This window comes from Jaculus jaculus, chromosome X (assembly GCF_020740685.1).
Source record: "Jaculus jaculus isolate mJacJac1 chromosome X, mJacJac1.mat.Y.cur, whole genome shotgun sequence".
In the NCBI taxonomy this organism is placed as follows: Eukaryota; Metazoa; Chordata; class Mammalia; order Rodentia; family Dipodidae; genus Jaculus; species Jaculus jaculus.
Genome location: NC_059125.1, coordinates 55,311,283 through 55,333,108, shown reverse-complemented (window position 1 = coordinate 55,333,108; position 21,826 = coordinate 55,311,283). Strand labels below are relative to the sequence as shown.

General features: G+C 39.4%; 1 protein-coding gene across 6 annotated transcripts in view; it reads right to left on the bottom strand.

Annotated features, from left to right (window-relative positions):
- Positions 1–21,826, bottom strand: part of Phf8 (PHD finger protein 8) — a 130,492-nt gene that overhangs the window by 73,471 nt on the left and 35,195 nt on the right. For all 6 annotated transcript variants that reach the window (XM_045140236.1, XM_045140241.1, XM_045140237.1 and 3 more), the window contains exons 5-10: positions 14,769–14,929; positions 12,791–12,932; positions 10,316–10,502; positions 5,886–6,048; positions 3,432–3,519; positions 2,347–2,453 (exon numbers count right to left, since the gene is read on the bottom strand). In XM_045140236.1, the coding sequence (XP_044996171.1) occupies positions 2,347–2,453; positions 3,432–3,519; positions 5,886–6,048; positions 10,316–10,502; positions 12,791–12,932; positions 14,769–14,929 (848 nt within the window). The remainder of the gene's footprint in view (positions 1–2,346; positions 2,454–3,431; positions 3,520–5,885; positions 6,049–10,315; positions 10,503–12,790; positions 12,933–14,768; positions 14,930–21,826) is intronic.

The window sequence follows — 21,826 nt, the reverse complement described above, 5'->3', positions numbered from 1 at the left end:
CGGTTCCCCAGGTCCCACGTTAGCCAGATGCACAAGGGGGCGCACGCGTCTAGAGTTCGTTTGCAGAGGCTGGAAGCCCTGGCGCGCCCATTCTCTCTCTCTCCCTCTTCCTGTCTTTCTCTCTGTGTCTGTCGCTTTCAAATAAATAAATAAATAAATTTAAAAAAAAAAGAAAAAAGAACAAATGGGCTGGGGAGATGGATTAACGGTTAAGGCGTTTGTTTATAGAGCCAAAGGACCTCGGTTAAATTCCCCAGGACCCACTTAAGCCAGATACACAAGGTGGTGCATGCATCTGGAGTTCGTTTGCAGCGGCTGGAGGCCGTGGCACACCTATTCTCTCTCTCTCAAAGAAATAAAAAATGAATAAAATAATTTTTTAAAAAATAACAAAAAAACACAATGGGTTTCATTGACTTTTATATATAGCTATTATATTTTGTTATTTTTTTCACCTGTCTCACTGTCTTCCTCTATTCCCTTCCTTATCCTAGAATCCCTCCTTCTGCTTTCATGTAACATATATTCCAGCATCCTTTTGTTCTGCCCTTCCCCTCACTTTAGACCTCTTCCTAACCCCATAAATCTTTTATTATTTTCATTTCCTATACACATATAGACATATACATATATACATAACTTTAAATCTAGACCACACATAAGAGAAAACTTGAGATCTTTGATTGTGACTTATTTCATTTAATATAATGAGACTTGATAATCTCAGCACTAGGGAGGCTGAGGTAGAAAGATCTCTGTGAGTTCCAGGTCAGCCTAGGAGGCTACAGTGAGACCATGCCTCAAAGAACCAAAACCAATCAAACAAGCCATATGCATAATAGGGAAATAATATTTAAAAAGCCTTATAAAATATACAAAAATTAGGGCTGGGGAAGATAGGTCAGCAATTAAAGGCACTTGCTTGCAAAGCCCACTGGTCTGGGTTCTAAACCCTAGTACCTACATAAAACTAGATACACAAACTGGCACACATGGTCTAGAGTTTGTTTGCAGTAGCAAGAGGCCCTTCTTTCTCTTTCTCTGCTGGCAAATAAATAATATTTTTAAAAAACAAGAAACTACAGAGAAAATGACAATAGGAATATGGAAAGATACATGAAAAGAAATAAGCAATTAATAAAATGAGATGTTTAGCTGGGCATGGTGGTATACACCTGTATTCAATCAAAGTACTCAGGAGGCCAAGGCAGGAGGATCAATGTGAGTTCAAGGCCAGGCTGGGCGAGAGTGAGACCCTACCTCCAAACAAAAATACAGAAGTTTAAATAAAACACACAAACATCCTCTTTAGTAAAAGCAAATATATTTCAATACAATTAAATAACAGAGATGGAGAGACGGCTTAGTGATTAAGGCACTTGCTCAAGGAAGCCTAAGAACTCAGGTTTGATTCCCCAATACCCACATAAGCCAATGCACAAAGTGATATATGCACCTGGAGTCTGTTTGCACAGGCTTGAGGCCCTGGTGCACCCATTTTCTCTCTCTGTCTGCCTCTTTCTCTCTCAAATAAATAAATAAAATACTTACAAAAATAAATAATATATGTTAGGTGGTGTATATATATTTTTTCCCTTTACTTAAAAGGGCAAGCTTAAAATTTTAAGTAGGAGGTTAGAGAGCTGGTAAGAGTCTTTCCCATGCCAACATAAGGCTGTGAGAAGCCTGAAACCATCTGAGTCCAATTCCCTAACACCCAGCTGGGGAGCAGAAAAGAAGGGAGACTCTCTGGGAATGGTGAAAACAGCTAGCTCTGGAGTCAGTGAGAGACTTCATCTCAAGGAAAATATGCAGATGAATGAGGGAGGGCCTCCCCATATGTATGCACAGAGTGCAGGCATCTGAGCACATACATACTTATCACACACATACCCATTCTTGTGCACACAGAAAAACAACCCAAAACAAACAGATAAAGAAAATGTGACTTATTTCATTTAATATAATGATCTCCATTTCCACTCATTTTTCTGCAAATGTCCTAATCTTATTCTTCTTTACAGGTGAATAAAATTCCATTGTGTCTATGTATCCCATTTTCTTTATGCATCTGTTGATAGACCTCTAGGCTGCTTTCATATCTTAGCTATTGAGACCTTTTTATCATTTTAGCTCATCTATTTAAGGTATAGAAAATAATGTTTTGATATGCACAGCAAGGTACCAACAGACATGAGATTGCTCCTGCTCTCACACACACACACACACTCTCTCCCTCTCTCTCTCTCTCTCTCTCTCTCTCTCTCTCTCTCTCTCTCTCCTCCCTTCTCTTCCATCTCTCCCCCTATTTTATGCTAAAGGGATAGCTGGTAAAGGGCAACATACCTCGAAAGATATCCAGGATGTGCTTCCCCACATACCAACAGATGGTCTCAAAGTTGGGGAACTTGAAGAGGTCTGCTGTGCTCAGCCGCTTCTCAATCTCATAAGCTCTAGGAAAGAGATATAATAAAGATTCCATTTATTAATAACCTATTATGTAGTAGTTATTATTCTGGATGCTATGTATCTATTATCTCACATCCTCCAAATACCCCTATAAAAGACCCTACTAAACTGGGCATGGTGGCACATGCCTTTAATCCCAGCACTTGGGAGGCAGAGGTAGGAGGATCACCATGAGTTTGAGGCCACCCTGAGACTACATAGTGAATTCCAGGTCAGCCTGAGCTACAGTGAGACCCTACCTCCAAAAAAACCAAAAAAAAAAAAAAAGACCCTACTTTAGGGCTGGAGAGATGGCTCAGCAGTTAAGGCACTTGCTTGCAAAGCCAAAGGACCCAAGTTCAATTATCTAGTACCCACATAAAGCCAGTGGCACATGCATCTATAGTTTGTTTGCTGTGGGTAGAGGTCCTGGCACTCATAATCTCTCCCTTCCTCTCCCTCTAGTTTTCTCTTAAATAAATAAATAAATAAATAAATAAATAAATAAATAAATAAGTGTGTGTGCGTGTGTGTGTGTGTGTCTGTGTGTTTAAAAGATCCTACTTGAGGGCTAGAGAGATGGCTTAGTGGTTAAGGTGCTCACCTGTGAAGCCTAAGGACCCAAGTTTGGTTCCCCAGTACCCAAGTAAGACATAAGACAGATACACAGAGTGGTGGCTAGAGGCCCTGGTGCAACCATTTTTTCTCTGTCTTTCCTTTCCTCCCTCTCTCAAATAAATAAGTAAATTATTTTTTTAAGACCCTACTTTATATACTAGGAAACTTTTGGCTCAAAGGTTATATGACTTGCTAGAAGCACATATCTGCCAAGTGAGCAAAAGGTGCTAATCCTTAAACTTAACATCATCAAGAACTAAAATCCATTCTTTTCCATTGTCTCTCCTCTTATGATGCTGCATTCCTCACTTGAGGGAAGAACCCAAGAACTCTGACAGATAAGAATGGACAATTTTAGGACTCACTTGAGCTGCATTTCGATGTTAAGGCTGTGTAAGAAGTTCCCTCCAAAGGCTAGACAGTCCACAGGAGTCAGCACAGCATGAATCCACCCTGCAGTATAATAAAGCAAAATAATACTTAGCAGAGGGCCTTTTTTTCCTTTGGACATTGTCACCGCCTTGTCAATTGAACCGCGAGTCCTTTAACACAGTCCACCACTAATTCAAATTATTTTTAGTTCTTTCACTATTCTAATACCTAACCTGGCTAGTCTGCTATTATTGATAGCCCTGAACTGAATCAGGCCAGGCTAGAGCAAGACCCTACCTTGAAAAAAACAAAAACAAAACAAAACAAAAAAAGATCATCCTGTTCAGTTTCCTAAGGAAACTAAGCCTAGATTCACTAGGGAATTCTACGATGCATTTCAAGAGAATTTACATTAATTGTGATCTAATAATTAAGGTTACAGTACAATATAAACCAGGTGTGAGTATACACCTGTAACCCCAGCACTGAAGAAATTAAGGAGGAACAGAAGAAGCTCAAGGTTATTTTTCACTATATAAAAAAGTTCTATGGGGGGTGGTGAGATGGTTAAGGCGCTTGTCTGTGAAGCCTAAGAAACGTGGTTCGATTCCCCAGCGCCCATGTAAGCCAGATGCACAAGGTGGCATATGCATCTGGAGTTTGTTTGCAGTGGCTGGAGGTCCTGGCATGCCCACTCCTCTCTCTATCTGCCTCTTCCTCTCTCTTTCGCTCCCCAACCCGCTTTCTTAAAAGGGCTGGAGAAGATGGCTTAGCACTTAAGACATTTGCCTGAAAAACTAAAGGACCCCGGTTTGATTCCCCAGGACCCACGTAAGCCAGATGCACAGGAGGTGCATGCATTTGCAGTTAGTTTGCAGTGGCTGGAGGCCCTGGTATGCCCAGTCTTTCACTCTCCCCCTCTTTTTCTCTCTCAAATAAATAAATTATGTTTTAAAAGCTTAAAAAGTTCTATGAGGCCAGCTATGGCTGTGTGATACTCTATCCCAAAAAATATTTTTAAACATCAAGGAACAGGGCTTGGAGAGATGGCTTAGTGGTTAAGGCATTCACCTGCAAAGCCTAAGGACCCAGGTTTGATTTCCCAATACCTATGTAAAGCCAGATACACAAAGCAGCACATGCATCTGTGTTTTTTTTCCCCCCAGTGGCTAAAAGCCCTGGTGTGGCCATTTATATTTTTTTTCTCTCTCTCCCCCCTTCATTCCTTGCAAATGATTTTTTAATCAAGGAACATCTAAATAAATGGAGATACTGTATTCACAGAAGATTCAGTCACATAAAGATATCAACCTCAGCCAGGCATGGTGGCACATGCCTTTAATCTCAGCACTTGGGAGGCAGAGGTAGGTGGATCACTGAGAATTCAAGGCCAGCCTGAGACAACATAATGAATTCCAGGTCAGTCTGAGTGAGAGTGAGACCCTACCTCAAAAAAAAAAAAAAAAGATATCAACCTCCTCAAAATGAGATAACTCAGGTGCTTTTTCAAAATATGTAGTCTTAGTTCAAGATAAAGCTAGAGCCTAGCAAAATACACATACTTAGCTGGGCGTGGTGGCGCACCCCTTTAAACACCACAATTTGGAGTCAGAGATAGGAGAATCACCGTGAGTTCATGGCCACCCTGAGACTACATAGTGAATTCCAGGTTAGCCTGAGATAGAGTGAGACCCTACCTTGAAAAACCAAACAAACAAACAAAAAGTCTCATTTTAGGTCATTCTAATTTATAGTCTAGAATTCCACCTCCCATCTACTGACCCTAGAACCATAGGGTTGAGAGTCTGGTTCTCTATCATGACACCCAGTTGACACCAACCTAGTGCAAAACAATCCATCAATCCTTTTCCTACCTCCCTCCCAACTTCAGCTTCTTCAAGCAACCATGCTACGTATTGGCTGGATACCACATGAATTTTCTTGAGGTCTAGTTCTTTTTTAAAATGTATTTTTTGGACAATTTCATATATTTAATGTATACAATTTAATTCACCCCATTACCCTGTTTTCCCCTCCCACTACCACTGAACTTCCTTTCTCCAACTAACTTTCCTTCTACTTTTATGTCTTTTTATGTGAAACAATGAGCATGGGTCAGGGATTATTAACTGACTACTGGCTATACCACTGAATAAAAATGTCCCTCCTTTCCCCAGCAACCATTATGTGCCAATAGCTCCTCAGGGAGAGATGGGGCCTCAGAAGGTAATGTTGACAGGCTCAATCTTATGGAGACCTTATACAGATAACTACAGCTGTTATGAGTTCATGAGAAGTCTAGTTCTTAAACTTTTAGTTGCTATGACAGAGATATCACACACAATCAGATTAATAATTTATAGGAAGGGGTCGGGAATGGTGCCACAAGCAAGCTCCTTTTTCTCTACCCTCCCCAGGCCCCACATCAAGAGCAGCCCAGAAAAGACCTGTAGGAATGAAAAGTGTCTGTCCTTGCTTCACAGAACACTTGTAGCACTTGTCCACTTGGTCACCAAAGAACATCTCATTCTGATTAGAGGAACTGCTCCAGCACTCAAAGAGAGTCAGATTAGCATTTGTTGGGCGGATCAGGTAGAAGATCTTCTCACCCTAAAATAAAAAGGAGGTTGGAATACAACAATATCAAGGAATTCAAGAAAATTCCCTTAGGAGGGGGAGGTCCAAAAGGCCAATTCTCTCTTCCATGTTCCATGACCATGGTCATATGCCAGAGTTCTTTCCTAAACCTATCAGGAATCATTTTCATGTCAATTATTCAGAATTTCTGTAAATCTGACAAAAACAATTTGGAAGAGGCACTTAACTCAAAAATTTGTTCAAGTTCAGACAAATTTATACCAAGTTCTCTTATTTTAGATGTAATGACAAATGAAAAGTGGCCTCCACAGGTAAACAGATCAATAAGACTTGCCCTAAAAGAATCTCAGGCCTCATTACTGGTGAGGGGAAAATTGAATCTGTCTTTAAATGCCATGTACCAAGTGTTCCTTCTTGCATCTGCAATAGAAGCTAAAAAGTTCAGTAACTGTCCAAGGACTTCTAGAAGATTATATTTTATGTTAGACAATTACCTGTTGGAAGAACATTTTATTTCCTGACTGTGCTTTGCCTGGATAGTAATCTGATAAACTGGTAAAATAGATAAATAAATAAACCACACTAACTCAAAGATGCTCCCATAGTCTCATGGTTTTACCAGTTTATCACAATATATTACAACATAAAAGACAATACTAAATGTGTGTTGTACAATTGCAGAAAATTGGCAGCTCTTGTAGATTAGTAAATAGCATGCAAATTCCTTGATTTTGATAATTACGCAAGAGAATACCATTGTTTTTAAGAACTATAAATGAATTATTAGAGATAAAAAGACATTATATCTGGAATTATCTCAAGTATCTGATACAAAATACATGTGGGCTGGAGAGATGGCTTAGTGGTTAAGGTACTTTTCTGCAAAGCCAAAGGACCCAGGCTCAATTTCCCAGTAACCACATAAGCCAGAAACACAAGGTGGTGCATGCATCTGGAATTTGTTTGAAATGGCTGGAGGACCTGGAGCACCGATTCTCTATTTGCATCTTTCTCTCTCTCACTCTCTCTCTTAGTAAATAAATAAAATATTAAAAAATACAAATATTCACTTTATTCTTTTTGCTTTGGGGAAAATATAACAAACTGGTAACATTTGGTAAATCAGGATGAAGGGCACATACTGAATCATCCCATTATTTTTGTAATACTTCCATGAACATAAAATTATCTAAAAATTAGCATGGTGTGATGGCATACACCTTTAGTCTCAGCACTTGGAAAGCAGAGGTAGAAGGATTGCTGTGAGTTCAAGGCAAGCCTGAAACTACATAGTGAATTCTAGGTTAGCCTGGGCTAACATGAGACCCTGCCTCAAAAAATTAAAATTAAAATTAAAATTAAAAAATTAAAATGATAAATCTAACATTTGCACAAAATCACTTTCATTTACATGTTCTAATGTTTTCATAATAAATCAATGGAAACTAGTTGAAACTGTGTCATCATTTGAACAATAGCCACAACCCAAGTTGTCTGCTCTTTCCATGGTATTTCTGACAAGAAAACTTTAGAATAATAAATGGTGAAAAAAAAATCAAAATTCTTTAAAAATTTTTTTCTAGAATACAAAAATCCTTTATAGCATGACTATCCTAATATACTAGTATACTAATTACAAATCATAATAACCACTAAAAAGAGAACTATAGAAATTGTGTCTTTGTCTTTAAAAGAGTTCCAGTGCCGGGTGTGGTGGTGCACACCTTTAATCCCAGCACTCAGGAGGCAGAGGTAGGAGGATTGCTGTGTTTGAGGCCACCCAGAGACTACATAGTGAATTCTAGGTCAGCCTGGGCTAGCGTGAGGCTCTACCTCGAACCCCCCCTCCACAAAAAAAAGAGTTCCAGGCTGAGGCTGGACATGGTGATGCATGCCTTTAATCCCAGCACTTGGGAGGCAGAGGTAGGAGGACTGCTGTGAGCTCGAGTCCACTCTAAGAATACAGAGTGAATTCCAGGTCAGCCTGAGCTAGCGTGAAACCGTACCTCGAAAAACCAGACAAAAACAAAAGAGTTCCAGACTGAGGAGATGGTACACTGGTTCAAGGCATTTGCTCGCATTGCCTGCTAGCCTGGGATTAATTCCTCAGTATCCATGAAAATCCAGATACACAAAGTGACACATGCACCTAGAGTTTGTTTGCAGAGGAAAGAGGCCAAAATGTGCCCGTTCTCTCTCTCTCATCTCTGCTTATCAATAAATATATTTTTAAAAAGAGTTCTGGGGCTGGAGAGATGGCGTAGCAGTTAAGGCACTTGCCTATGAAGCCTAAGGACCCAGGTTCAATTCTCATGGTCTCACATAAGCCATATGCACAAGGCGGCACATGTGTCTGGAGTTCGTTTGCAGTGGCTAGAGGCCCTGGCACACTCATTCTCCCTCTCTATCTGTCTCTCTCACTCTGTCTCAAATAATTTTTTTAATGAAAAAAAATTATAAAAAGAGTCCCAGTATGTTCTATTATATCTGTGGCAGCAGTTAAACAACTGTATACAATTGTTAAAACTCCAACTACAAACATAAAAATATATTGGTAGGAGTAGAAATTAGTTCAATTGGGAAAATCTTAAAGCGTTTACTACTATTCAAAAAGAAAATTTTAAGCCGGGCATGGTGGGGCACACCTTTAATCCCAACACTTGGGAGGCAGAGGTAGGTGGAATGCCGAGAGTTCGAGGCCACCCCGAGACTACATAGTAAGTTCCAGGTCAGCCTGGACTAGAGCGAGACCCTATCTCAAAAAACCAAAAAAAAAAAAAAAAAAGAAGAAGAAAAGAAAGAAAGAAAATTTTTATGGCTGGAGAGGTGACTTAGCAGTTAAGGCACTTGCCTGCAAAGCCAAAGGACCCAGGTTCAATTCCCTAGGGCCCACATAAGCCAGATGCACAAGGGGGCACATACATCTGGAGTTCGTTTGCAGTGGCTGGAGGCCCTGGCATGCCTATTTTCTCTCTCTCACAAATACATAAATAAAAATTATATATATATGAAATTTTTAGCCAGGTATGGTGGTGCATGCCTTTAATCCCAGCAATTTAGGAGGATCACCATGAGTTCGAGGCCACCCTGAGACTACATAGTAAATTTCACTATGTAATTTAGAGTGAGACCCTACCTCAAAAAAATATATATATATGAGCTGGGCGTGGTGGCGCACGCCTTTAATCCCAGCACTCGGGAGGCAGAGGTAGGAGGATCGCCTTGAGTTCAAGGCCACCCTGAGACTACAGAGTTAATTCCAGGTCAGCCTGGACCAGAGTGAGACCCTACCTCGAAAAACCAAAAAAAAAAAATATATATATATATATATATATATTTGTGTGTGTGTGTGTTGCTGGAGACTGAACCTGGGGCCTTACACAAGCACCGCAAGTACTCTACTAACTGAGTCATGTACCAAACTCCCTTTTTCTTTGTTTTCTTTGGGGGGGAATAGGGTTCACTCTGTAGCCCAGGCTGGCTTTAAACTTATGGCAATCCTGCCTCAACCTCCCAAGTGCTAGGATTATAGGTGTAAGCCATCATACCTGGCTTCAAAGTTTTTTAAATATATTTTAATAAGATTCACATTATAATGTCTTTATTTTTTTTAATTTATTTATTTGAGAGCGACAGACACAGAGAGAAAGACAGATAGAGGGAGAGAGAGAGAATGGGCGCGCCAGGGCTTCCAGTCTCTGCAAACGAACTCCAGACGCGTGCGCCCCCTTGTGCATCTGGCTAACGTGGGACCTGGGGAACCGAGCCTTGAACCGGGGTCCTTAGGCTTCACAGGCAAGCGCTTAACCGCTAAGCCGTCTCTCCAGCCCCAAAATTTTTAAAAAATATTTTATTTTTATTTATTTATTTGAGAGACAGAGAGAGAGATACAGAAATAGGCAGGGAGAGAGAGAATGGACACACCAAGGCCTCCAGCCACTACAAATGAACTTCAGATGTGTGCACCTCCTTGTGCATTTGATTTATGTGGGTCTTAGGGAGTTGAACCTGGGTCCTTTGACTTTTCAGGCAAGTGCCTTAACTACTTAACCATCTTTCCAGCCTATTTTTTTTTAATTAAGCATCAAAACTATAGAGATAGGCTATCAGTGTATATGGCACATGTACCAAGTAAGAAGTCCTGAGTTAATTAGACCATCCAAATAGAATCTGTGAGGAAGTTGGGTCTGTGTACTGAGCAGCCTGTTTTGGACTACCAAGTGACATAAACAGGGAGACCTAAGGACTGGCTGCCTCCAGGAGTCATATCCATTCCTACCTTGAGCACATGGTACCAGACTGAGGTCCCACCAAAGTCAATGTGAAAGTCTGTATAACTATCCCGTACACTCATGAGGCAGTACTTCTGTACATTGGGTCTTTCAAAGACACACTCCTCTGGCCACAAGTTCTCGACCCATGATAGCTTGCGAACAATCTTGGGCGTCTCCACCAGGTTAGAAAGCCTAGTAAGGAAGGAATTGAAAGGAAATATAAGATAACAAAGATAACTGAGAACTGAAAGTTGAAGCCTTAAAAACTGTCCTGTATCTCAGCAAAGGTCAGAAATGACAAAGTACTCTCCACAGAATCCAGGACATTTGTAAGTGTCATCAGCATCCTCATTCCATTCAGCTTCCATGTCCAAAATCATTCCTAGTTCCAGAGTGTTCCCCAGTAGAAAATGATCATTTCATGCTGGAGATGGCTCAGCAGTTAAAGAATTTCCCTGCAAAGCCTAATGACTTGAGTTAAATTCACCAGTACCCACATAAAGCCAGATGTGCAAAATGGCACATATATCTGGATGGCTAGAGACCTTGGTGGGCCCATTCTCTCTTTCTCTTTTCTATTTCTCTGCTTGAAAATAAATAAATAAATTTTAAAAAATAAATTAAAAAAATAAAGCCAGGCATGGTGGTGCATGCTTTTAATCTTAGCACTTTGGAGGCAGAAATAGGCAGACTGCTGTGAGTTCATGCCACCCTGAGACTACATAGTAAATTCCAGGTTAGCCTGAGCTAGAGTGAGATCCTAACTCAAAAAAACAAAAAATAAAAAATAAAAAAAGAAATAATCATTTCCTCTACTAAATGCTCAAATGCCCCCATCTTACAGTGTCTTCTTTTGGGGAAACCATTAGAAAAAGCTATCAGGGCTCAGTTCCAGATAAAGTATTTCTCTGAAGCATCTGATTGTTTTTAACTTACATAAAACCACTAAGGTTATGTTATACTCTTCTCTTTGTTCTAACCTTCAAGAAATTAAAAAAAATAAAAAAACTAAATTCTTCAGTCTTTCTCCACCAACTAGTCAGATACACATTCATTTATCTTATGTACAAAGAATCTACCAGATACATCCTATTTTTCCATCTTTATTTTCCTTTCATTCCAATTTTCTCTCCTTTTGCCTTTTCTACATCTCTGTATATCTCAAAGTCTTGCAGGATGAAGAAAGGTATAAATAAATCAGTTTTGGGGCTGGAGAGATGGCTTAGCAGTTAAGGCACTTGCCTGTGAAGCCTAATGACCTAGGTTCAATTCCCCAGTACCCACATAAGAAAGATGCACAAGGTGGTGCACACATCTGTAGTTTGTTTGCAGAAGCTAGAGGCCCTGGCGTGCCCATATTCTCTCTATCTGCCTCTTTCTTTCTCTCTCTCTCTTAAACAAATAAAATATTTTAAATCAGAGTTTTTATATACTTTTAGGTTTTTAATCTTAAAAATAGCAAGAATTTTTAATACTATATTATAATTATATAAGATTATGGGAAATTGACCTTTCTGCACACAACTTTGTAACTTCCTGCAAATCTAATTTAGTATTAATTAATCACTTCAAAGTTTTAAAGGGCAATAATCAATAAACCTTCTAAGGGCAAATAAAGATATGTGTTCCATAGTATTCTCCATAGTCCTAAATAGAGAGAAGACTGTATGTGTCTACTAAGCACATGGATCTAGATAGAATAACTTTTAAAAAATACTTATATTTGTTCATTTGAGAGAAACAGTCAGAGAGAAAGAAAGAGTATGGGCGAGCCAGGGCGTCCTGAATCTGCAAACAAACTCCAAATGCATGTGACATTTTGTGTATCTGGCTTTATGTAGGTACTGGGGACTTGAGCCATTACCCTTTGCAAGCAAGGGCCTTTAACAACTGAGCCATCTTTCCAGGCCATAAATACAATTGCTTAAAGATGATAACTTTTTCTTTTTAAATCTAGAAAGTCCTGCTGGGTATGGTGGCGCATGCCTTTAATCCCAGCACTCAGGAGGCTGAGGTAGGAGGATCACTGTAAATTAGAGGCCAGCCTGAGACTAATTCTAGGTCAGCATGGGCTATAGCAAGACCCTACCTCGAAATATCAAAACGAAAAAAAAAAGGAAGTCTTATCCTTAGAAAAATTCCTTAGGAGGAATTTTATTGAATCTATTTCCAGGGACAGAGGATGTGTCCTGCAGTTACAGGGTGATCATACTACTAGAAAAAGGTCAAAGATGGTCATGCTAGGTCTTGAAGGAGACAAATTAAAGCAGATAACTGTGTAATCTATCTAATGTTAGAAACTATGGAGAAGAAACAAGACTCCATTATTATAACGTGGGTTGCTACCCCACAAAGTATAAGCCATCTCCCCATCCCAAAGAAAGAAACCGCCAGAAAGAAGGAAAGTGACAAGAATATTCACTTAGTATACCACAAGTTCTAAACAGTTTGTCAGGCTGTTTTTGTTGTCGTCCTCCTACCTGGTATCAGAGAATTCCAAACTAATGACATTGAGGACTTTTTCTCTCTTCCCACTGTAATAGTATCTCACGAAATCACCAAGCTTCATCTTGCAGTCAGCCTGGCGAGTCACATCAATCACATCAATTTCTTTGTCAGATCCTGAAATGAAGAAATGGATTATACTAAGTGAGGTAACCCAGGCCCAGAAAGCCAAGTGCCACATGTTCTCCCTCATATGTGGATCCTAGCTACAGATGATTGGGCTTCTGCATGAGAAGGAAAATACTTACTAGCAGAGGCCAGTAAGTTAAAAAGGAGATATAAAGGGAAGAGAAAGGAAGGGAGGAGGGTACTTAATAGGTTGGTATTGTATATATGTAAGTACAATGATTAAGATGGGGAGGTAATATGATGGAGAATGGAATTTCAAAGGGGAAAGTGGGGGGGGTATTACCATGGGATATTTTTTTATAATCATGGAAAATGTTAATAAAAATTTAAGAACAACAATTAAAAAATTAAAAAAACACCTTAATGATATTGTTAACGTGTTAGAGCATGGCATTTGGGGTAACCTAAATCTGTGTTCCCTGTCCATGGTCAGTCATATTTGGCTCCAGAATAAACTATCTCCTCTCCCCTTAAAAAAAAAAAAAAGAAATGTTTCTTTTCAAAGACAGAAGACTCTCTCGTCCTCTAGAATGGCCTTATTATTAAAAAAAAACAAAAAACAAAAAACCTTCCATTCTCAGACACAGTATGTGTATGTGTTCATGATAGGAGTAAGAATTCATCATACTCCCACTATACCTCTGTGGTGGGTCTATGCCTATTGGATCATGGAACTACCTGAGACAGAGACTTTCACAAAATATAATCTACATACCTAAGCTCTGCTTCCTTATTTCTCCTTTTTTTCTCTCCCTAAAATTCATGCTTCAATGACAGCTAGTGTATGAGAGTAAGCATCAAAGGTTTCCTTATCTCAACTGCAGATAGAGAGACCATGATCTTTAAATTTTACCACATTAAAAAAATGATGCTAGAGCCGGGCATGGTGGCGCATGCCTTTAATCCCAGCACTCGGGAGGCAGAGATAGGAGGATCGCTGAGAGTTCGAGGCCACCCTGAGACTATATAGTGAATTCCAGGTCAGCCTGAGCCAGAGTGAGACCCTACCTCGAAAAACCAAAAAAAAAAAAAAAATGATGCTAGCTAGGTGTGGGGGCCCATGCTTTTAATTCCAGCACTCAGGAGACAAGAGGTAGGATTGCTTATGAGTTTGAGGTCAGCCTGGAACTACAGAGTAAGTTCCAGGTCAGCTTGAGTTAGAGAGAGACCTCACCTCAAAAAAAAAAAAAAAAAAAAAAAGAAAAAGAAAAGAAAAGAATGGAGCTCCAACTAATTTTTGTGTTCTATTAAGAGAATGAATAGGCCGGGTGTGGTGGGCCACAACTTTAACTCCAGCACTCAGGAAGTTGAGGTAGGAGGATCAATGTGAGTTTAAGAGATTGAGACAACATAGTGAATTGCAGGTCAGCCTAGGATAGACCCTACCTTGTAAAACCAAAAAAAAAAAAAAAAAAAAAAAAGAAGAATGAATAGAACAAATATTGCTATTAATCACTAACAAAAAAGGGGGCTGGGTATGGTGGTACATGTCTTTACTCCCAGCACTCAGGAGGCAGAAGTAAGAGGATTGCTGTGAATTCAAGGCCACCCTAAGACTACTGAGTGAATTCCAGGTCAGCCTGGGCTAGAGACCCTACCTCAAAACACTTCTCCCTTTTCCCCCTCCCAAAAGAGGAGGAGGAGAATAGGGGACTAGTATGTTGAAGCTAACTTTGCCAAATAATGGCTCTGGGCAAGGCACTTCATATCAGATTCCCAAGAGGGCTATAAAGCAAGTGGAAAAATACAGTAGACTGGAAGGTAAATGACAAGTGTTGGTGAGAGTAGGTAATGTCACAACTAAGAGGATATGTAGTGTCTTACCAACATAGTGTTCCACATCCCTCACAGTGAATGATGGCGAAGGTAGCGTCATCCCCAAACCATCCTTCTTCAAAACAAGGATAGGCACACTGAAGCTATTCTCTTCCAGGAATTCCACAGTCAGCTGACTTCCAGTGGGTTTCAGAATCACTTCATCTGAGCTGTGTGGGTCACAGAAGAGAAATCTAGACCCTGAGACTCAGCTCACTTAAAGCCTTACTGTCCCCTTACACAAGGGAGGGTATCTTCCTAATGGAGTTTTATATAGGCTGAAAACTAATGGCATAAACGTTGTACACCAAGGAAGAAATGATCTGCCCAAGAGAGGACTTAAGGTCACTGGTAGAGGTGGATGACAAAGTACAAAATCTACCTAGGAAGAAAGACTTATCTTATAAGTTAAGATTCATTTTATTCTAACTAAGAAGAACATTGTCTAATTTAAGACATTATTGTAAAAAGAGCAAGGACTAGGCTAGAGAGATGGCTTAACAGTTAAGGTGCTTGCCTGAAAAGCCTATGGACCCAAGTTCAATTCTCCAGTACCCACATAAACCACATGCACAATGTGGCACATGTTTGGAGTTTGTTTGCAGTGGTTAGAGGGTCTGGCGCACCCATTCTCTCTATCGGCCTTGTTCTCTCTCTCTCTCTCTCTCTCTCTCTCTCTCAAATAAATAAATAAAATATTTTAAAAAAAATTAAAAAGAGGGGCTGGAGAGATGGCTTAGCAGTTAAAACATTTGCCTGCAAAGCCCATGGACCCAGGTTCGATTCCCAGGACCCATGTAAGCCAGATGTACAAGGTGGTACATGCATCTGGAGTTTGTTTGCAGTGGCTGGAGGCCCTGGTGTGCCCATTCTCTCTCTCTCTCTCTCTCTCTCTCTCTCTCTGCAATAAATAAAATAAAATACTTATAAAAAGGAAAAAAGAACAAGGACTCATTTAAAAATTATATACACACTAACAACCATTTTCTCAACACAAGTACTTGGATAATCAGAAAATGAAATTTGTAACAAATCATTCTGGAGGGCTAAAGAGATGGTTCAGCAGTTTAGGTGCTTACTTATAAATCCTAAAGCCTGGGGTTCAATCCTCCAGTACCCACATAGAGCCACATGCACAGAGTGGTACATATATCTGGAGTTCATTTGTAGCAGCAGGAGGCCCTTGAACCATTTCTGTCACCCTTTCTCGCTCTGCTTGCAAATAAATAAATATATTTTTATATGATGATGGAAAAAAGGTAATACAGTAGATTGAGGTATACTGTATATGCTTAGCTTGGGCTGGAGATATGGCTCAGCAGTTAAGGTGCTTGCTGGCAAAGCTTAAGGACTCAGATCCAATTCCCAGTACCCACCTAAACCATATGCACAAGATGGTGCATGTGTCTGGAATTTGTTTCAAGCAGCTAGAGGCCCTGCCCTGCTCATTCATTCATTCTTTGTTTCTCATAAAATAAATAAATTAATTAAAAAGAGGAATTTTTTAGCCTGCAATGAAGCAGTGAGTTCAATACCCAGCACCAAAAATAAAAGACAATAGACTATTTGATGAGTTATACTGGGGTAAAATATATTAAGCTCAGTATCTATCTCACCCAAAGATTCATCTACAAGAAATAAAGCCTTGAGAGTACTAACAAAAAAAATGGAAGAGGCAAGACTTAGTAGTCATTAAAATCTGAAAAAACACACATGTTCTCCCTCATATGTGGATCCTAGCTACAGATGATTGGGCTTCTGCATAAGAAGGAAAATACTTAGTAGCAGAGGCCAGTAAGTTAAAAAAGAGATATAAAGGGAAGAGAAAGGAAGGGAGGAGGGTACTTAATAGGTTGGTATTGGTACATATGTAAGTAGAATGATTGAGATGGGGAGGTAATATGATGGAGAATGGAATTTCAAAGGGGAAAGTAGAGGGGGGAGGGTATGGGATATTTTTTATATGGGTATGGGGAGGTATGAGATATTTTTTTATAATCATGGAAAATGTTAATAAAAATTGTAAAAAGTTAAAAAACAAAATTAAATTTAAAAAATCTGAAAAAATGAATTGATCTGCATAAATCTTTCTTAAAGAAAAGTTGTTATAAATTGGCAAGAAATTATAGTAGCAAAACTAAAAGGTATCTAAAGACCAGGGTTTTACCAGAAGAAAAAAAGGCTTATAAATGTTAAAAAAAAAAACCTATCATTTTCATAATTAAAAGAATATAAATTATACTAAAAAGACTGTACTTTTTTTTTTTTTTTGGTCTTTCAAGGTAGGGTTTTACTCTAGCCCAGGCTGACCTGGAATTCACTATGGAGTCTCAGGGTGGCCTCAAACTCATGGTGATCCTCCTACTTCTGCCTCCCAAGTGCTGGGATTAAAGGTGTGCACCACCATGCCCGGCAAGACTTCACTTTTTATCTTATGAAAAGGATAAAATGATAATAAAATACTATTGGCCAGAGAAATTAGGACCCTGACAAATTATCTGTGGGAGTAGGAAATGGCATAATCAATATGGAACCAATGGGCAATATCTATAGATATTTTAACATACATTCTTTTAGCCAAATAATTTAATTTTAGGCAGTAAGTCTATACATAATACTTTTTAAAATATATATTTCATTTATTTATTTGAGAGTGAGAAAGAGGCAGAGAGAGAGAGAGAGAGAATGGGTGTGTCATGTCCTCCAGCCACTGCAAATTAACTCCAGACGCATGCGCCCCTTTGTGCATTTGGCTTATGTGGATCCTGGAGAATTGAATTGGGGTCCTTTGGCTTTGCAGGCAAACACCTTAACCACTAAGCCACCTCTCCAGCCCCCATAATATTTTTAAAGAATATTTTATTTTTATTTATTTACTTACTTTTCATTTTTGAGGTAGGGTTTCACTGTAGCCCAGGCTGACCTGTGGAATTTACTATGTAGTCTCAGGCTGGCCTCAAACTCAGGATGATCCTCCTACCTCTGCCTCCCAAGTGCTAGGATTAATGGTGTGCACTACCACACCCGGCCCAAAATACTTTTTAATTTTACTTATTTATTTATTTGGTTTTTTCGAGGTAGGGTCTCACTCTAGCTCAGGCTGACCTGGAATTCACTATGTAGTCTCAGGGTGGCCTCGAACTCACAGCGATCCTCCTACCTCTGCCTCCTGAGTGCTAGGATTAAAGGTGTGTGCTACCACGCCCAGCATTACTTTTTATATATGTAAAAACTTAAGCACCAAGATAGTCATTGTAATGTTTTCCCTAAAAGCAAAATCCTAGAATTGCAAGGTGTGTATGTCTTTTTACCCAGCACTTCAGAAGCAAAGGTAGGAAGACTGCTGTGAGTTTAAGGCCAGCCTGAGACTACACCGTGAATTCCAAAACTGCCTGGGCAACAGCAAGATCCTACCTCAAAAACAAAACAAAATCCTAGAATTAACTTAGGTGTTTATCAATAGAAAAATGGTAAAATAAAACATATATCCATTCAGTGAAAAACAAAATGGCCATGAAAAGGACGATGGCACTATGGACTGATTTCTAAGATGCACTATTCAGATTAAAAATAAAAGCAACATGAAAAATATACCATTTCCATTTGGGTAAAAAATGAAAAAGGAGGGCTGGAGAGATGGTTTAGCAGTTAAGACACTTGCCTGCAAAGCCTAAGGACCCAGGTTCGATTCTCCAGGTCCCACATAAGCCAGATGCACAAGATGGTGCATGTACCTGGAGTTTGTTTGCAGTGGCCAGAGGCCCTGGTATGCCCATTCTCTCTTTCTCTCTCCCTCTCTCTGTCTCAAATAAAAATAAATTAAAAAAAGTAAAAAAAGGATTAATGAATATGCACACATGTGCGTGCACATGCACACACACACATACACATGCATACAAAAACTATTTTTGAAAGAATGTTAAGTATTGGCTGACTAAGAAAGAAATGTGAGACTGGAGTAGAAAGAGGACTCAGCTGTTAAAACAAACAATATTAAATTTGAAAACATACTGAATATAAATAACACCTGAGTTAAAGGAAATCTGAAAACAGTCTAATGCATTAAAAACCACACAAAGGTAGGCGGAGTGGAGTATGCCTTTAATCCCAGCACTTGGAAGGAAGGGGTAGGAGGATCTCCATGAGTCCAAGGCCACCTTGAGACTACATAGTGAATTCCACGTCAGCCTGGACTAGAGTGAGACCCTACCTCAAAAAACCAGAAAAACAGAAACCACACAAAAGATTTTGTTATTTTGTAAATCAATATTTTCATTCAATTAAAAAAAAATTATGAGAGAGATTGAGAATTGGTGCACCAGGGCCTCCAGCCAGTTTAATCAAATTCTAGACCCATGTTCCACCTTGTGCACATATATGACCTTGTGCATGTGTCACCTTGTGCATCTGGCTTACGTAAGATCTGGGTCCTTAGGCTTCAAGGGCAAGCACCTTAACTGCTAAGCCATCTCTCCAGCCAGCTCATTTATTTTTAATAAAGCCAAGTCAGTTAAAAGAAAAACGAAGGAATTTTTTGATTGAAAAAGAAATACAGAAGTCAACCATTTTATTTTAAAATATTTTTTAGGAGGCTTTTTAAGGTACAGTCTCATACTCTAGTCCAGGTTGACCTGGAATTCACTATGTAGTCTCAGGGTGGCCTCAAACACACAGTGATCCTCCTACCTCTTCCTCCCAAGTGCTGAGATTAAAGGTGTGTACCACCATGCCCGGCTTATTTTTAAATGTTATATTTTTCTTTATTCATTTATTAGAGAAAGAAAGGCAGATAGAGAGAGAACGGGCACACTAGGTTCTCTAGCCATTGCAAACAAATTCCAGACACATGCACCACCTTGTGTATCTGGCTTACATGGATTCTGGGAAGTTGAACTTGGGTTGGTTGGGTCCTTAGGCTTCATAGGCAAGTGCCTTAACCACTCAGTCATCTCTTCAGTCCCCATTTATTAAAGATATTCTTTTAAAATTATATATATATATATATATATATAATTATAATATATATTATAATTATAATAAAAATTTTATATATATATAATTTATTTATTTGAAAGAGAAGCAGAGAGAAAGAATGAATGGGCATCTAGCCACTACAAAAGAACTCCAGACACCTGTATCACCTTGTATATCTGGCTTACATGGGTCCTGGAGAAACTGAACCTGGTTCCCTTGGCTTTGCAGGCAAGTGCCTTAACTGCTAAGCCATCTCTCCATCTCTTCAGCCCCCTTTTTATTATTTAAAAGAATTTCCTTCAAGCATGGTGACGTACACCTTCAATCCCAGCACTTAGGAGACAGAAGTAGGAGGACTGCCATGACCTCAAACTCCATAGTGAATTCCAGGTCAGCCTGCCTGGGCTAGAGAGAGACTCTACCTTGAAAAATAAAAAAAATAAAAAAATAAAAAAAAAGAATTTCACGGTCTAGGGAGATGGGTCGGCAGTTAAATACATTTTCATTTATTTATTTATTTATTTATTTATTTATTTATTTATTTATTTATTTATTTATTTAAGAGCGACAGACACAGAGAGAAAGACAGGTAGAGGGAGAGAGAGAGAATGGGCGCGCCAGGGCTTCCAGCCTCTGCAAATGAACTCCAGACGCGTGCGCCCCCTTGTGCATCTGGCTAACGTGGGACCTGGGGAACCGAGCCTCGAACTGGGGTCCTTAGGCTTCACAGGCAAGCGCTTAACCGCTAAGCCATCTCTCCAGCCCTAAATACATTTTCTTGCAAAGCCTGCTGACCTGGGTTCAATTCTAAAGTTCCCACATAAAACCAGATGCACAAAGTGGTAGATACACTGGAGTTCGTTTGCAGTGGCAAAGGGACCCTGGTGTGCCAACTCACTCATTCTCAAATAATATTTAAATATTTAAAAATGCATTTTAAGCTGGGTGTGGTGGCGCACGCCTTTAATCCCAGCACGCAAGAGGCAGAGGTAGGAGGATCGCTCTGAGTTCAAGGCCACCGTGAGACTACAGATGAATTCCAGGTCAGCCTGAGCTAAAGTAAGACCCTACCTCAAAAAAAACAAAACAAACAAACAAAATATATATACATACATACACACACACACACACACACACACACACACACACACACATACATAAAACTTTTCTCTACAATGAAAAAAAAGCAATTTTACTATCATTAAGACTTCTTCCAAGCCAGGTGTGGTCATATACACCTTTAATCCCAGCACTTGGAAGTCAGAGGTAGGTGGATTGCCATGAGTTCGAGGTCACCCTGAGACTACATAGTGAATTACAGGTCAGTCTGGGCTAGAGTGAGACCCTACCTCGAAAAACAAACAAAAAGACACAGGCTAGCAGACTGGATTAAAAGGCAGGATCCTGCTGTTTGTTACCTGCAGGAAACTCATCTCTCAATAAAAGATAGACATTGTATTAGGGTGAAAGGATAGAAAACAGTATTTCAAGCAAACGGGCCTAGGAAACAAGCTGCTATCCTAATATCTGACAGAATAGACTTCAAACCAACATTGCTGAGGAAAGATAAAGAAGGTCACTTTATATTGAATAAGGAACACTCCAACAGGACATTATAATCCTAAACATAAATGCACCTAACATGGGGGCTCCCAATTTCATCAAACAAACACTACTACACTTAAGGTCACAGATGACACTAAACACAATTGTAGTGGGTGACTTCAATAGCCCTCTCTCTTATCAATTGACAGGTTTCCCCGGAAAAAATAAACAGAGAGATATCTGGACTAAATGATGCCATGGAACAAATGGATCTAACAGACATCTATAGAACATTCCATCGAAATATTGCAAAATACACATTTGTCTCAGCAGCACATGGATCATTCTCTATAGTAGACCATATATTAGGATGCGAAGCAAATCTTAACAAATACAGGAAAACTGAAATAATTTCTAGTATTCTATCTGACCACAATAGGATTAAACTAAAAAATCAGGATCAAGAAAAAACAGAGCATATAGAAATTCATGGAGACTAAGCAACACACTATTGAATGATGAATGGGTCACTGAAGAAATCAAAAAGG